Below are 18,705 nucleotides of genomic sequence, written 5' to 3' on the forward strand. Positions count from 1 at the left end.
TCCCTTTGGGCAGATTTGACACAACAAAAAGTATGACAATACCCTCAAGATGGACAAAATATATCAATTGAAGATAATCAATAACAGATGGTGAGTTGCTACCAATATTAATTCTTCATTTTTCATGCCAATAGCAAATATGTATCATGTATTAATCAACTATGACATTGAGAATAGAACATTTTTTTATGTGTCAAACAGAGATTGAGTATCATGTCGATTGTTATAGTGAATCCCTCGTTTCATCTAACAAATAAGGAAAAAGACACACAAAATAAACAGATACCACATTCGTGGTATTCTCTTACCCATATCAATATCTCCTGCACAAAAAATCACCATTTAAATCCCAAAACTCGAACTAACACCCAAAAAACCAAATCTCTTCAGAACCCCGTTCAACGTCAGATCTTCAAAACATGTCAAACGTGCCCACAGCTAACACTGGCTCTCGTCCAAACACCGAGCGTTCGACTGACTGTCAAATCAGCAAAAGGGGGCGACCAAGCTGTGGGAACTCATCAACAAAGGGAACCGCGTGTGTATCCTCCGGTGGGCCAATAATAAAGACGGCACAAGAGGGTGGAAGGGAGACAGAGTGAAGGGCTGGAGCACGAGGTGACGAAGAACTGTGTGAATCACCTGTTGAACACTTAACGAGTTGTCGGGGTTGTGATTTGGAAGGAGCATGAGGTCTCAATGAGTGTGAATAAATTGAGTCGATGTTTGACAGCGTCTTCCACGAAGTTCTGAATGAAATAAAAGTTTTGTGATGTTTTCCTTCGCACTCCCTTCATTCCTTCAAGAAGTAAAGGCACATTACTTATAAAATAATCACATTTAACACGTGGTTTAGTAATTTGGGAAGTAGAATTTAAAATTTTCTTCGTAATCTATACACCAATTGTCATCTACCATCAATTTTCATCCATACCACCAAATTTCTATCGAGAAACTTCAATCATACTAAATAGATCTGAATTAACATGCTACAGCTGTTTTATATTAAATTTCATTGTTCAATCTATTAACCTAGATTGATTCGAATAAAAATTTAGATGAGTGAAGCATCTAATCTATCCAGAGCTCATGACCTCATATTGTAGATATTTTAGGCCCAAATATGAATAGAAAAACACAGGATGAAAGTTCAGATTTCCCAGAAATTCAAAATTTTCAATATAGCCCCGATGAATTTGAAAAGTGGGATTTGGATTAACCTCTAGTATTGAGTGAAACATCTCCATATGGTCTGCATTCCGCATTCCAATGCTGCTTTGTGTCCGATACAATCAGAGTAATGATCGATCTATTTTTACAACAACTGAATTTTTCCTATTGGCGATCCCCATCAATCATACTCCTATAAATAGATAGGAATATTTTTAATGCCAGACGAGATGTTACAAAGTTGAATTCTAGAGATAACTGTATTAATAAACAGTTTGTTTCGACTAGATAAGATCATGATAATAACACATAAATTTTGAATAATTAATAATCTTGGCTCATCATATTTATTTTGATGAGCGGAGACCTCGATAACATCGTGGACCTGAGATTATATCGAAGCTTGACAGACGTATTTTATGTCATCCGAGCATGCCTTTGGATTCCTGTGTCATGATCTATCAATCCCAATCTGGAACCTAATGCATATGGAGGTGACTTACTTCTTCCTCTTCATCGCGCACATTGACGTTATGATGTCGATGAACAGCTTCCTTGAAGTGTTGGAAATTTTCTGGAGGTGTGCCAGTTGATTCGGAATGAATAATAGATGGGGATACCAATCAATTTTGATTCGATGTATGATTCATCGGTTACTTCATATCATCGTTGTCTATTCCTTGCTACCTGGGAGCGTTGAGTGTGATTAAATTAAAAGTTAGACTTCTTGAACGTTTTTTAATCATAAGGTGAAGAAGTATGAAACCTGAGTTTTCGATTAATGTTTCGACTTCTGCCTGTTCTGTAGATATTTTCACAATCATCTACAGGAAAGGATACAGGCTGCTGCTACATACTCATCCAGTGTTATACTGTTTTAAGCCCAAGATCTTAATATGACACAAGAAAACTCTTGGTTAATTGCTCTTCTTATAGGTACATACATGCTGCTTGAAACCAACTCACCAAAGATACGTCAAAATACAAGAGGTTAATCCTTAAACATCAACGTTGATATTTTGCGAAGAAACATGGGGTCAAATATACTGGTCTTCTGAGATATGGGGCGTCAAAATGTCAAAATAATTTTCTAGCGTTAACGTTGATAAACTTTAAAAAGTAAGAGATATTTCCCTAAAATTTTCGATATGTTCATAAAAAATGAGGTTCTCAGTTTCAAATTTGCATCTTACGAGAAGTTAGGGTGATTTCAAGAGGTTATACCTAACAACCTATATGGACTTAAGTAAGACCTTCGACTCGGTGAATCGGAGAGCGCTATGGCTAATCATGAGACGCCTTGGAGTACCCGAAAAATTCTTAGCAGTGTGTATAAGCCTCCATACCAACGACACCGCTAGAATAAAGCATAATGGCTCTACAACCGACCATTTCTTAACCAACTCTGGAATAAAAAAAGGCTGCCTGTTAGCGCCTTTACTGTTCAATATGTTCGCCATAGCTGTCTCGATAATTGCTGACATGCTGACAACTGCATATAAGAGGTGTTGGAATAAGATTCAAATTTGATGGAGGCCTGTTTAACCTGAAGCGCCACAGAGCAAAAAACCGTACAAAGTTTATCACGGAACTTCAATATGCAGACGACTGCGCACTTATCGCTAGCAGCTCAGAGGATCTACACATAATGTTGGACACCTATAAACATATATACGAAGCTTTGGGCCTCAGACTCAATATCGACAAAACCAAAATCCTGGTAAGTCCGTCAGAAAGCCTTCAAACAGATATCAGCCTGGAGGATGAAACTCTAGAACAGGTCGAACAGTTCAAATACTTGGGTAGCTTCATAAATACTAGGGCTTACCTGGACACGGAAATACACAACCGTATCAATTCAGCATCGCGGGCATTCTGGAAGCTAAAGGACAGAGTGTTTCAAAATCACGACCTCAATTTGAAGACCAAGACAGCTGTTTACGAAGCAGTGGTCCTCCCAACGCTTCTTTACGGAAGGGAAAGCTGGGCTCCCTACAGTCGACACATTAAACAGCTTGAACAAATGCAACAACGTCATCTAAGATAAATAATGCACATCAGATGGTTCCCAAAAGTTTCGAATGCAAAAGTCTTGCATCGCGCGAGTTGTATAACAATTGAGGCTCAAGCAACGAGGGCCCGTCTCAGATGGAGCGGCCACATTCTGAGGATGCAAGACTCCCCAAAATACGGCGAATTCACAGAGGGAGCCCGGAAACCAGGAGGCCAGTATAAGCGATTCAAGGATATACTGCATCAATCCCGCTCCATCTAAGTCGGGCCCTCGTTACTTGAGTCTCAATTGTTATACAACTCGCGCGCTGCAAGACTTCTGCATTGGTAACTTTGTGGACCATCTGATGTGCATTATTTTTACTTTTCTCAGATAACGTTGTTGCTTTTGTTCAAGCTGTTTAATATGTCGCCCGCAGGGCACCCAGCTTTCGCTTCCGTAAAGAAACGTTGGAAGGACCACTGCTTTGTAAACAGCAGTCTTGGTCGTGATTTTGAAACACTCTGTCCTTTAGCTTCCAGAATGCCCGTTATGCCGAATTAATACGATTGTGTATTTCCGTGTCTAGATTAGCCCTAGTATTTATGAAGCTTCATAAGTATTTGAACTGCTCGACCTGTTCTAGAGTTTTATTCTCCAGGATTATATCTTTTGGAGGCTTTCTGCCGGACTTTGGTCCTTATTAATGGATATGTCCCATATTCCTCCCAATTCAGTGCGCCGGCCTGCTTATTGCAGGCAACATGCGTGTTACAATTGAGATGGTAGGAGCACATTCAGTTCACGGCAGAAATGATGCCAGTGGTAAAATAATGAAGGGAATGATCACTCCTTAACAGGGAAGCAATGATTACAATAATAAGAATTAATTCATATGTATACCTCCCGCCGATATGAATATTAACAAGTTGTTTCGATCTCAATTGAACTAGACAATTTGCCATCGTCGAGACAACTAAATGAAAGAAGAGCAGATGCTGAGACCATAGTTTCGGTCTGAGCAACAGAACTCCTACGATGGAAAAACGCTTGGAATTGATGGATCCTCCATTAAGTTGTCCTGGCGATAGCAAATTCAATTCAGATCGTAACAATTGTTGATATTAATATCGGCGGGTGGTATGCATCTTAATTTATTGGTATCGGTGACGATTTACACAAGTATCGACAAGAACTAGCTACCGCGCCGTGAAAATTCTAGCATCGCAACCGAAAAATTCCAAGAGCAGATTTGTCACCGCTAACTGCGCCTTCCTCTGATCGATCATCCAGCGGAATTATCCTTGAAACCGGTGCCGCGATCCTGCCGTACGTATAATCTCCGCTATCTGGATTCACGGCCGGTAAGATAGCGGTAAAACACGTTCTCATCCGACGAAATCGCGAGAGAAAAGCCCCGTATGCACTGGAAAAACGAACACGGCGACGCCGGCGTGCACAACAGAAAAGTCATTAGCGCGGCCGGCCACCGGAGCGCGTCGGGCACCTTTTTTTATCGGCTTATCGGCCGTCCGGACGATAAGGCCCGACGTTTTGTCATTCGAAACGGCGATATTCGGCGATAAAAGCTCCGCGCAAACAGCACGAATATTCCATTTTGAAACTAGTCTTATCGCTCACGACCGTACGCCCCCCTTATCAGCGCAGATTCCTTATCGGGTCCGTACATAACAAAGCCATTGTGCCGATAGCGATAGCCTTGGGCCGTTTTTTTTTCCATTCATTTCGCTAAAATTCAACCCGAATGAAGGAATTAGCTGCGGGGACACGTTTTATTGTCCGGCTATCTTCTGGACGTCGTCAGGACTCGCTGAAGGTGCGTTTAGACGTGACCAATAGTTGGGAAGCCCGCGAAGCTAAATCGGGATTCACTCCAGCGTCGTGGAGACCTAGTGGATTTTGAAGAAAAAAGGTTCTATGATGTAAGTATGCATTTTCAGCGGTGGGGAAAGCGTCTGCAGATTCTAGAAGATGTAAAAAAAAATTGTCAGGTGTAGATAATCGAGCGTGCGATACTGTATATTCCCTACGTGTCTCTGATAATAAATTCATGTTAATCTTACAGCGTGGTGGAACTGTTAATTGGGCCCAAAGGAAGCTTCTTTTCAAGAGACGTTACTTATACATACTCGGGCGTGTCAGATTTTCATACCAATGGTTTCTTGGTGTTGCAGACGTATTAAACTGACACTAATCAGAAGAAATTTCGAGATTTATTACTAGAGAAGTAACTCTTAGAATAGAATCACAAAATAACTAGCTAACGTCCAGTTTCATAATCGAATTTAACGTCACTTCAAGCTTAAAGCTTCCTTTACTGACATTTTTACGGCCGGTTTCATAATCAAACCTAAAGTCGCTTTAATTTTAAAGCATCCTTTAACCCTACTAAAAATGACACTAAAGGAAGCTTTAAGCTTGAAGTGACTTCGAATTCGATTATGAAACTGGGCGTTCGTAGGGTTAAAGGATGCTTTTAAATTAAAGCGACTTAAGGTTTGATAATGAAACCGGCCGTAAATTTGTGACACTACACATCAGTACATCTGTCAAACGTAGTTGTATTCAGCCAAAGTACGCTTTTTTTCAAATTTCCCAGATACTTTTTAATTTTTGTTCATCAAATTATTCGAAAACGGGAAGGGTTGGGTTCTTTAATTTCTTTTTTTTTAATGGAACGTAATGACATGATGAGAAAACTGGAAGACGAGAGTGATATCTTGTGTTCGAAAAAGATTCATCAAATAAATGGAAGACCATATTCCGACATTCATTCGATAAAACCGTTACATTTTTTTATGGTTTATCCACAGCCTGTATCTTTTAAACCGAGACGATTCGGAAAAAATGGTATAGGAAAAAAGTATTCCTTTTGGCATCAAGAATCTACTGTTGAAATATTTGCAAAGACTCACCCTGTATACAGGCTGTCCCAAAACTAGTGAATCAAACATCACACCACGATAGAGTAGATATCGATTGAAATTTATTTTGGGAGGATTTTGCATCTCTTCATAAACTTTTTAGGGTTCTCACTCCCAATCTCTGAAACAAAACCAATTAAAAATGAAATCAACGATTTGCTCCTGCGTAAATTCTTGCACTAATTTGTCAGGAGCAAATTAACTAGAAAAAATTGTTGCCTGACAATGAACTCGTTGATTTCATTTTTAATTGGTTTTGTTTCAGAGATTGGGAGTGAAAACCCTAAAAAGTTTATGAAGAGACGATAGAGTAGACCAAATATTATCGAATGACACCAACATTAGTTCAACGAAAATGTACCGTTTCCAAAATAATTCTGATTTTATTAAAATACCTAAAGTTGCCGATTTTCGAACTATTTTTCTTAATCACAGGGCCAGTTTGTGAAAAAGGATATCGATTTTAAATTATATTGAACTAAGATTATTGTTTTATCTCCCCTAATTGAAATTATTTGAAGTAGTTAATCCATAACCTCGGTAAATGTAAATTAAAACAATAGTTTTTTCTACATGATTTTTAGTAGGGGTTTATTCTAACCCCCTCTATAGGGGTGATAATGTGGGAGAAAAACGCTATCCTTAATCACAAATTGGCCTTGTGATTGAAAAAATAGTTCGAAAATCGGCAACTTTAGGTTACGTTTTTTCAGAAACGGTACATTTTCGCTCAACTAATGTTGGTGTCATCCGATAGCATTTGATCTACTCTATCGTGGTGTGACGTTTAATTCACTAGTATTGGGACACCCTGTATTTCATATCAACAAACACCTTACAGAATTTCGAATATAAAATTATGCTCCCTCCAAAATCACTCCTGGAACCGCCACTGTTTGTAGCCTTCGTATTGGGAGAATATGCCCACAAAATTCCATTTATTCAACTCTTCAGCTCTTTCGAGAAAAAAAAATAATTTGTGCGCAAAGATCCACAGACGTAGTCTTGGTCAATTTGAAAATAAAATCTGAACACATGGATGTCTAACGCAAAAATTTTATTCCATTCTGGAACAATACGAAATCATAAATGTACCTACCATGGAACATATTGCATCAAAGAGAACGAAACCCAATGACAAAGCTCAATTTTCTGGAATTCCCTTGAAAATTTGCCTTCTCCCCCTCCCCCATTTTTCCCAGATGAATAATCGGAAGGACCGTGAATTCAAATTCGCGATCTGCAGACAAAAGAATCAAGGTAGGCCGAGATGGGTACCCAAGGAGGAATTTTCGCTCGAATTGCTTGATATGCAGACAATGATTGGTATAATGATGGTCCACGCTTCGCTTATCTTGATTCGTTCCAAAATCGGAACTTGCTCACAACTTCCATTTGTGTACCGTTGCAGAAAGATAGAGAAACTACTTTACACTTCATTGGAGGTGTTATCGCTCCATGTATGGTCGCCTGCACTTTTCTTCCATAACTCAACAGGAGCTCTTTCTTCCGCATTTTATATTCGGGTCACAAATTGAAAAATGTCTTTAATTGAAAACGTCCACATCAACAATAGTTTCTGAAGGGTTGCCTTTGTCGATTTCATGTTTATTTATTCGTGAAAATATACTTCTTCATTTTTACATTTTCTTAATCGTTATTTTCAATAATCAACATTCGAATCTGTATTCGTAGGAAAAGTAAGTAGGTACAAAATTTCATCTAGTTTTCAGAAAAATCTGGGAGGCTGGTGGAAGTTATTGTGATAGCAACGCAAGTGTAGAGGTAAAAACTAAAAATTTCAATCCCTATATATTTTCATCAAGTATCTGCCACGAAAATTCAATTTCATGTCACTTTACAGAATGAAAACAAAAGCAATTACCTAATCACAAAATATCTAGGTGATACTTTATGAATTTTTCGTATTTTCATTAGCACTTGTGAACTTGAGAAACAGGTCCATGGTTCATGAGGATAAGTCAACTAATCACTCGGGAAATTGAGATAGAGGTTAACTGCAGATATGAAAATTACATAGAAACCAATTACAAAAAGTCATATTCTATATGACAGAACTAGGTTCTCTCCTCATTGAATATTGTGCCGTCCTTATCAGAAATCTCTAATTTCTACTATCTACATAAACACCGGAACATACATTCTGTACCCTATAATTACACATTCATATTTGAATAAGGTTAGATGTTTTTCGAGATAAAAATAAATTACCTACGAAAATGTAACACTGATTTAAAATTTTCGAGCACTATCAACTTCATCAGCTGATCGATGAGATTTAAGGTAGGTTCAAATGACAGCCTTAAATGAGCCTAAGCTAGCTTAACGTTAAGCTAGTAGAACCCCCAATTTCTCCAAAAATTGGGGAGCAACAAATTTTTAATTGGGGTAATAAATTAGCCTAAAATTATGGCAGCAAAAAAAATCCAAAATTCGAAAGTGGTTCTGCTAGCTTAATGGGGGTGATGACATCAAGTGTGATGAATAAATCTCTTAATTTGTGCTGAGAAGACAGGGAAGTGTGTTGATTCAAACTTGGACTAAAAGGAAGATACGTTCAGCCCACCGATGACACTGATGACAGCAGTACGTCTAATCACCAGAGAGGAAACATGGCCAATCATTGCAGAAACAAGTAAAGACTTAGTTTTTTGTCAACCTACATCCTTGACCTAACAGTCTGTGGATATACCCACTGTGAAAATGGTATGACGTAAAATCCCCTTGAATGTTTTTTCAATAGTCTGTCTTCATGGTCGCCTGTCTTCCTACCGATAGACTTGTGTCAATACAATTTCCAATCACGGCTAATGAATGTTGGTCCCTATTCCAGACAGACACAGACATGCCGACAACTAGTTCAGCTCTGGATGCATGATTAGATTAGATACCCATTGCATTCAAACACACAGAGTGATGGACGTTATAATGCCGATACCATAGCTGCACTTGGTGTGATAAGGCGCAGATCGCGATTTATAGAGCCGTATGTATTTATTTTCAGATCGCACAGCCGCCACGGCTACAGATAAACGCGGTTCGATAGAAAATTTATCGAATTCGGCAGAGCGGGGTCATGAGTTTGAAACAGAGGCATTCCGACTACAAAGGGTGGGACAGGCTTTGTCGAAAAAAATTCGACACTTGTCTGGAGTCGAATGAGATGATTGAATTAATAACCACTGATCACACTACAGATACAAAAAAAAAAAAAAAACAGTAGCAAGTAAAACTTTGAAGAAGAAGAACCATGGTGGATCCAAAAATTGGTAGGCAGAATAATCGGTAGGTACAAAATCGTTAGATCCAATAACCGATTTTGTATCTACCGGTTACTGGATCTATCGATCATTCTATGCACCAACTTTTGGAGTTGGATTCATGCAACTCAACTTGAAAACTTCACGCGTTTTGTAGATTTGGTTGGGATTGATGAACAGCTTCAAGAAACTGATCTCATATTTTATCGAATCGACAAGGGAAATCTCTTTGAAATGAAATTCTCAAATTGTATTTCAATACAAAAATTATGCTAGATTTCAGGATTTGACTCGAATTTATCCAACTGTTTTTGAGAAATTGATCTCATACTTTGTCGAATCGACCATTGAAATCCCAACTTTTTTTTTTGGTGTAGCAGACGAACCACCCTCTCTTGAGGGGGAACAAGTGAGGGGATTCTCACTCTCCTGAGCTCGAGACTCACTTAAAACCCTTAACTGCTTCTGGAATACTGGTTACGGGCATTTGCCTATAAACCGTTTTCTTCTCGCACACTATCGTGCTGGGATTTATGTGTTTATCCTCTATTGGATAACACTTTATTGGATTTTTCAATAAGTTTATGTTCTTATTTTAATCTCTTCTTAATTGACCTCTTGGTCTCCTTCGGTGAATTCGCATTCTCATTCATCTTCCTCTGGTCCGTCGTAATCCACTAGTCTCCTGAGTTCTTGATTCGGATGGTTTTTCGCTGTTTCGAATAATTTTTCTGATTTTCTGTTCATGAATTCCGTTATGGTTTCCCATTTTAGGTCCCTATAAATCTGTCTATTCCTGACAAACCATGGTGCATCTATTGCACATCGTAGCAGTTTGTTTTCAGAGGCCTGAATTCTTTTGATGTGGCTCTTTGCCGCGAAACCCCAGGCAACTGATCCATAAGTCAGTTGTGGCCTAGCAACGGCTTTGATTATCTTTAATTTTGTCTCTTTCGACATGTGGCTTCTTCTTCCTATCAGAGGGTAGAGTCTATTCATCGCTGCTTTCGTTTTGTCGATTGCTTGTATGATATGACTTTTCCAAGTAAGTCCTTTGTCAAACGTTATTCCTAAATATTTGGCTTCATTTTTACAGTTGATTTCTTCGTCGTCAACTTCTAGATTCGTTGTGGGTCGCAGTCTTCTCTTCTATATATAATATTGCTTGGCTCTTTTGTCCATTGAGCTTGATTTTCCACTTTAGGCACCAGTCATTCTTTTCGTCAATCGTTTCTTGTAGAACTCGTTCTATGGTTCTATTACTTCTGCGTTGCGGTGTCGAGTTGCTATGCCTTTGTCGTCAGCATATAACGTGAGCATGGTTCTTGGATTCTTCGGAATATCGTGAATGCATATGTTGTACAGAAGTGGCCCAAGTACTGACCCTTGGGGTACTCCAGCCTCTATATCTCTTGTTGAAAATCCCAACTTGATCTGGGACTATCGAACTGAAAAAGAATGTAGTACAAAATGAGCTCCACCTCTTGAAACTGTCGATTTTTATATGGCAACTAAGAAAAGGGTTCCAATGCAAGGAATTAATCCTGATACTGCCTCCAATATCACTGTAACGATAAGCATTTTCAGTATTGACCCGGCATTTGACCTGCTACTTTCCCAATTCAAAATCTCGGAATTTATGCATAAAAAAGCAGCATATTTCACATTCTTGACCCTGAATCGAACATATCCAGATGAAGATGCCACGCAGCAGATAAATGAAATGTAATGCGCAAAATTCGATATCAAAAAGCCGCTCGTATATTTGTGCACCTTTCCACATAATGTAAAGAATGTTATCGCCAGTTATCAATCTTACCCTCCGTTGTAGGTAATATCCATACAATGTCACGCATATGGTCGACAATGCTATTGCTTATTAATAGAATTCCCGATCTTTGGATCAACAATATGATACTGAAAACCAAAGAAGCGCTGAATGATAAATTCTTGTACTCGCTGTTGGTACGCAATAGAACATTTAAATAGCTGCTATTTCATCTCGTTGGAGCGATCGTACGTACATATACCGCGGTGACACTGCCTCGGTCACGATATGGGATATTTTATATTGCGAAAAATGATGCCGCTAGATAACAGCCTGGCTGAGATCGAGTTTCTTCTGAAAGTTCACCATGCCTATTTCATAAGCAGGATCCACAACTAGAAGGTGTTGGATTATTCAACATACCCGATAAATATTCAATGAACGAAACTGAATGAGATCTCATAAATATCATTACGACGATTGACCTGAGAAAGGTGCCATTTAATATTATTGGTAATGGAATCATGTCTTGAATGTCACTTCTGCCTCCTTTAAACTTTGAGGACAATAACCCATGCAGGGTGAGCCTTTGACTGGTACAAATAATTCAAGAGTAGATTCTTGATGACAACACTTTTTTCTTTCTTCTTTTTTCCGATTCTGCCCTAATATGAAGATATAGCCATTTTAAGTTTTTATAATGAGCAGTGCCAACCCTGGAGAAACAAAATTACCTTCAGAAAAAGATTCATCACATAAATGAAAGACTATATTCCGAAATTCTTTTCATTCGATAAAAACGTAACATTTTTCTTATGATTTTTCAACAGCCTGTATCTTTCAAACCGAGCCGATACGGAAAAAATAGTAAAGAAACAAAGTGTTTCTTTTGACCTAATGAATCTAGTGTTAAAATGTTTGGACGAATCAAAGACCCACCCTGTATACAGGGGGGTGTCTACTTTTAAAGTGGCCAAACTTCAAGGGGAGATCAGACGAGTGATTTGCAACAAAAAATGTCATATAATACATGGTCGAAATGTTGACGGTTATTCTTCAATTTAACATTTCTTGTTGAGTTTTTTCATAAACTCAATCATTATTCAGTTTTCTTTGCAGCCTCGTCAAATTTGACCACATATTCGGGAAGGACAATAAATTTGCTACGAGATAAGAGAGTCTATGTGCAGAAAAAAGTCTTTATTGCTTATCACGAGTCTGAGGTGAATCAAATTAGTCCTATTTTTCCAATGGTTTTATCGATGAAACATTAATGATTATGCACATGATTTCTTTTCAGTAAAAAATACCTCATTTAGTGTACTTTCGAATGAGATATCAACTTTTGTGCTAGCTGCTTATCCTCTGCCATAATATCATGGCTAACAAGATAACAACGAAAAAGTCCAAAAATTCCAAATGTAGCGATATGTTGTTCATTCATGGATATGCAAATGATTGAGTTTATGAAAAAACTTGAAATATTTCGTGAAATCAAGAAATGTTAAATTGAAAAGTAACCGTCAACATTTCGACCATGTGTTATATGTCATTTTTTGTTGCAAATCACTGGTATGAACTCCCTTTGAAGGCTGGCCACTTCAAAAGTAGACACCCTGTATAGTAATATGTATGGAAATGCACTTTTTCAGGAGAAGTTACTAGGACGATATCCAATAAAGATTTCTTTCATGGAGTGGGATTACACATGAATCCAAACTTTCTGAGGTTATTGGAAAAATTCATTTGACTGAATTTCTGTGCCTAATTTTGGGTGCTTCTAATTTTCTTTACGAGTATATGATTTTATATCTTCGTGATTTTTGATGTGAAGATGAAATAGACCGCCAGCTTACAAACTCTGCAATTCGTGAACTTGTGAGGAATGATCAGGTTATAACTTATTCCGTGTCGTGAAAGAAAAAGCCATGGTAGGGGTACCAGCATTCGATAGTTTTTGAGACTTATCTATATGACATTTCATGAAGGGAAAGGATGACGTAGATTATCTAGAATAAATTCTATTTGAGCCCACTGCCCACATTTAATGGCAAATCTGGCTATTGCTGATCCCTGCTCGTTTTGCAAGTTGGAATCTACTCTCCTAGATCAATTTGAAAATGAAGTGAATAGACGATTGCTTTGGAAGTATATAACTACCAAATGTTGCACTGAAAAGCATGATTTGAGCTGCAATTTACACTCCTTAATAATTTATAGGGATCACATATGAACTTCTCTTTTTTCATGGTTTCGTTGGGTTTTCTGGAATATCTGTTATACCTGTGTTCTTTTAGAACAAACTGAAATGTTTTAAGTTGTTTCTACCTCATTCTTTTTTTAATTTCATTAGGCTTCTGCCTTCAGAAATTGATTAAAAGTAGGCTGCAGATGGTAAAATAAAAAACCATGAAATATCTACTTGTTATGAGATCTGTTTTTTTCGTTGTAATGCATAACTCTCGGCATAACTGCATAAGTCCGATTCGAATTGACAATAATTGAATAAATGGGAGCAATATCGATGCTTCACCAATGTTTCACCAGGTATTGTGAGTCGGGAAATTAATTGATGGAAGGTCTGCGATTCCAATCAATTTTATTTCAAAATTGGATTCGAATTGAATCAAACTTGTAGCTATATGCAATAATTCCCATACAATCATCTCTTATTCCTCATTTTCTATGTGTTTTTCACCAAGTATATCATCGTCAGTTTGCGTATTCTACTATCTAAGAAAGACCAAGATAGAATCGTGGTATCTTTAGTTATTCATCGTGCGAATATCTATTGATCAACGCAACTAATTGGTTTTCTGGAGTAACGCAACGTTCTGCCAATTAGCACTTGCAATTATCCATCATTTCAGGATCGATCTCATAAAATTCATATGTAAATTATCTCCGTGTGAAAATAATTATTGTGAAATGAAATTCCCTCCGATTCGGAGTAGGTAATATTTATTATTATTGTGCATGACGGGAAATTCCCTGAAAAGCATTTTTCATGGGATCTACACGATGTTAGTAATTTTATTCGTGATATTTTCTCGTGGGTCACCGTCGCTAAATCAGACGGAATATACAGGGTGGAACAGCGGTGCTTGATCGGTCGATAACTCTCAAGATGAGAGGAAAAAAATGTATGTCGATTATACGCTTCTAAACTTTAGTGAAAATGGAGTATCTCTGTGTTTTGTAGTTTCTTTACCCTCCTTACTTCCCTTCATAGACAAAGCAGATTTCAATATTAGCAACAGTTTGTATGAATTCATTTTATAACGTCGGCATTATAAACTTTAGCGCCAATGAAACTTTTTGAGAAAAATTCAGAACTGAATCACGAAAGCTCACAATATCAACGTTTAAAATTCCATAGTCTACTGATATTGTGGTAGCGAAATCCTAAGCTCACACTCATCTCACACAAACATGCAATAAAGTTCTCTTGATGGATTCGGAGAAAAAGAAGTGAAATTTCCTGGTCCTTCCGAAGTTCCAAATCCACAAAACGATCGCATTCCATCGATCCAGCACAATAAGAAGGCGCGAATGAAATTTCCCCACGTCGATTTTTTTCCCAACTACATTTTTTCATATCATTTCTGTTGAATTAAACATGCAATTAAGACCGACCTTGGGGAGATAAGATCTTGCTCGACGTCATTAGCATTTTTAAATATATCCACAAGGGAGATTTTATCTCGTGTTTGATTAAAGGTTATCTTCCTCGCAAAATCTCATTCTTTTCTTCTACTAGCCTATCGTGTCCGGATACGCTATAGCGAACAATTTATGGATATCTCTGTTTACACTTACCTTTTTTATTCTCGCCTTCGTTGCAGTAATCCAAAGGTAGTTTCTCCAGAGTTTCATCTGAAATGAAAACAGTTTTGTTCACATTACATCGCACAACATAAAGGGACACAGGAACTGGAGTAAAGTGACGCATGTATATTTCCCTTTTTGTCTGAAAAAACTTTTCAGTCGGATTATTTTAGATTCACTAGCGAATGGAGGTGACTTGAAAAGGAACATACAGTTTGTAGCTTTGTACTCTGTTAAAATAGTCCGAAATTTTTACAGAAAATTCTCAGTGTGTAGGTATATATCGACTGATAAATTCAATTCTAAGAAGGAGGAAATGATACGAGGATATATTGAAAAATTCTTAGCCTACTATAGAACCAAACAAAATTTCAATGTCAAAATATTTTATTGCTCATCATATTCCCCTCTTAATTGGATACATTTATTCCATCGAACCTGCAACGTCTCTAGACCTTTAAAAAAAAAGTATCTTCTTGCTCTGCAAACCAGACTTCCACAGCTTTTATATCCTCCTCGTTGGAAGAAAATTTACGACCTTTCAAACTTTCTTTCAGTTGAGGAAAGAGATGATAGTCGAATGGAGCCAAATATGGTGAATAAGGGGGATATTATAGTAATTCAAACCCTAACTTACGAATTTTTTGCACGGCAACATAAGATTTGTGTGCAGGGGCGTTGCCTGCAAAAACAAAACACCTTTGGATAGCTTTCCGAGTCTTTTCTCTCTTATTTTTTTTTCCGTAGAGTGGTCAGTAATGTCGAATAGTAATCTCCGGTTATTGTTCTACCCTCATCCAAAAAATCAACTACGATTACTCCATGGCAATCCCAAAAAACTAAAGCAAGGACTTTTCCAGCAAATTTATGGACACAAAACTTCTTAGGTCTTGGAGAACCAAACTGTCGCCATTCCATCGATTGTTGCTTTATTTCTAGATCGTAGGAAGTCTCATCCATAGTAACAATTCGGTTTAAGAAGTCTACATCGTTTTCAAATCGAGCACAGATCGAACGCGATGCCATTGCACGCTTTTGGTCAACATTCAAACATTTGGGTATCCATTTTGCAGCAATTTTTCTCATGTCCAAATTGACGTGAACTATATGATGAACGCGTTCGTATGAAATATTCAGTGCTTAAGATATCCGTTTCAGCCCAATTCGAAGGTCTGATAAAATCATGTCATGAACTGCATCGATATTTTCGGAGACTGACACAGAAACTGGCTTTCCCGATCGGTCATCATCTTCAATGGAAAATTTACCCCTGTTGAAGCTTGTAGTCCAATTTTTCACGGTCTCATACGAAGGACATTGATCACCAAGGGTATTAAGCATATCTTCGTAAATCTGCTCACCTCTTAACCTTTTTAAATACAGGTACTTGATGATGGCTCGATACTCCAATTTTTCGATTTTCACAATTTCGGTGGACATCTTCTTTCTTTCAATTTATTGCGTAACTCTGGTTTACTTTTTTGACCTCAAACTTCACACTGACACTTCTAGTGAGTTATTGTTCGTTGCTATAGTAACGCAATATTTTTTTTATGCATGGAACTGGTCTTGGCTAACTGGATATCAATACATCCTCGTAATTTCCCAAAGATTGGCCAAAACGATAAAGAGAGACAATAATCTTTTAATGCATTTAACTGCCCACCAGAACTATTCTTTAGATTTTTTTATATTTCCCTGAGAATTAAGAGAATTCCCAAGAACTTAAGTTTACAATTACATATATTTTCACGAGAAATAGTTTAAAACTAATTTCTTCGTAACTGTTTCTATTCCATTCAAAAATTTACAAACTGATTATTATTCAAGCATTGATATCTAAAGGTGCACAGTAACTTTTAGAAGATGCAAGCATTTCTGATGCTAGGTTTACAGTTTTCTGCTACTACCATAACAAAAAATTTGCCCCAATAGAAAAGGAGATGTTGTTGAAGAATGAGGTCCAGTAACGTTCCTTGGGAACTTCAACCTTTCGAGATCTAAGAAGGCCCTTAGAAATGATATGCTGCTACACCTTCTTACTGGATTGCTCACAGGACCTATTTACAAATGGTAGGAAAGCAAGGAAATTTTTTTGATAACGTAAAAAACGAGACAGCTTATACCCAATATCATATTTTCTATCATGTTGAAGTCTGGCGTTTCGAACAAGTATAAATGTGTCTTGATTCCTCTGGAAATACTCCTTGGCCTCGTTCGTCTTGAAGGTGACGCGAAAGAGCCTAAGTGAGAAGTTCCCCGATGCCTCCATTCATCTACCGATGAACCTAGCAGATAAAAACGGAGCTAGCGAGTAAACGTACTCAAACAAAGTCCCGTGGAAAAAACTGACGAACAAACTGTCGTATCATAACATCGTTTGGTAATTGGTAAAAGGCAATCATGATTGAATCACAGCGGTCGTCTTTTTGTTTGGATTGATTTTAAATTGAAATTCTGTCGGCATCGCTCCTGCGGAGCAGCGTCATGGTCTTCTTGTCCCGATACCTTTTAAGCGTTGTTATCGGTCCATCGCATGTTCCACTACGTTCTTCCCTCGCATCACACGCTGAATTGGTGCTTGTTACGACCACGGACGCGACGCGATGTGTTTTGAAGACAGTTTTTTTGCTCATTGCTCCCTACCAAGGAGAGCCTACCTACCTCCAGTTTACAGAAGATGTTGAGCCTGAAATTTCGATGGTAAATTATACAGAGTGTTTCACGAGTGGTGGGCCATGGGCTAGTGGTGAATGCAGCTCATCTAGGCCTTCCAGAAAAGTTGCTTCTTTTGTGCCAAAGACTATTAGTTTCGGAGATAGGTACTGGGAGATTTATGGCTTTCGGACCTAATTTTCGATGTCTATAACTTGAGAATGAGCATTCCGATTTTAAAGAAATTTTGTGGTCTCGTTGTCATCCAATAACTCTTCGACATAGCATATACAATTTCAAGATTATCAGAACAGTCCTCAGAATATTGAGCTTCATCTTTCAAATATCAAAATCTATATTTTCTGGATCAGTTGAAAAACTTTCGTTTTCAGAATTGTTAAAGAACACTTTTTTCAATTAAATTCAATTTTCTCTCCGCAAGGTTCATTTGTTGCAAAAAAGTAACGATCGAACAAAATCGACTTCCATGTTCATCGAAAAATTTATCCACAGTGTATCTACCAAACTAATGGTACCTTTGGGTACTAAAGAAACAACTTTTTCTGAAAGGTCTACACCTTTTCCAGTTGTAATTCAGAAAATCAAAGTTCAATTTCAGAAAAGCAAACATGTATTTCAGATTAGCAACATTTAATTCAGAAAAGAGAAATTGAATTTCAGAATAGTTAATTTAATTTCAGAATATAGAAATTGAATTTCAGATTAGGAAGTTGAAATTCAGAAAAACAAAGTTGTAATTCAGAATAGTGAATTGAAATTCAGAAATAGCATATTGTAATTCAGAAAACGAAAATTGTATTTCAGAAAACATCAATTCAATTTCAGAAAATGTAATATGTAATTCAGAAAAGTATCAAGTGATATGTATGACAATATGTCATCAAACTTCTCATGAAACTTAAGTCATTATCGAGAAAAAAATCAAAAATGGAATTGAAAGATAATTGTGCAATATGCAGAATATCCATGAGTAGAAACAAAGTAGTTAAATTATTGCCATGCAGCCATCTTTTACATGACAAATGTGCGGAGCCTTTGAGGGAT

General features: G+C 37.6%; 1 protein-coding gene across 2 annotated transcripts in view; it reads right to left on the reverse strand.

Annotated features, from left to right (window-relative positions):
* LOC123310956 (zinc finger protein ush) overlaps window positions 1-18,705 on the reverse strand; it is a 171,994-nt gene that overhangs the window by 92,355 nt on the left and 60,934 nt on the right. Inside the window, exon 2 of one of the 2 annotated variants that reach the window (XM_044894682.1) lies at window positions 14,977-15,033. In XM_044894682.1, the coding sequence (XP_044750617.1) occupies window positions 14,977-15,033 (57 nt within the window). Of the gene's footprint in view, window positions 1-308; window positions 329-14,976; window positions 15,034-18,705 lie in introns of those variants that run through there. The other variant, XM_044894683.1, reaches the window with a different exon arrangement.

This window comes from Coccinella septempunctata, chromosome 4 (genome assembly GCF_907165205.1).
Source record: "Coccinella septempunctata chromosome 4, icCocSept1.1, whole genome shotgun sequence".
NCBI classification, from domain to species: domain Eukaryota; kingdom Metazoa; phylum Arthropoda; class Insecta; order Coleoptera; family Coccinellidae; genus Coccinella; species Coccinella septempunctata.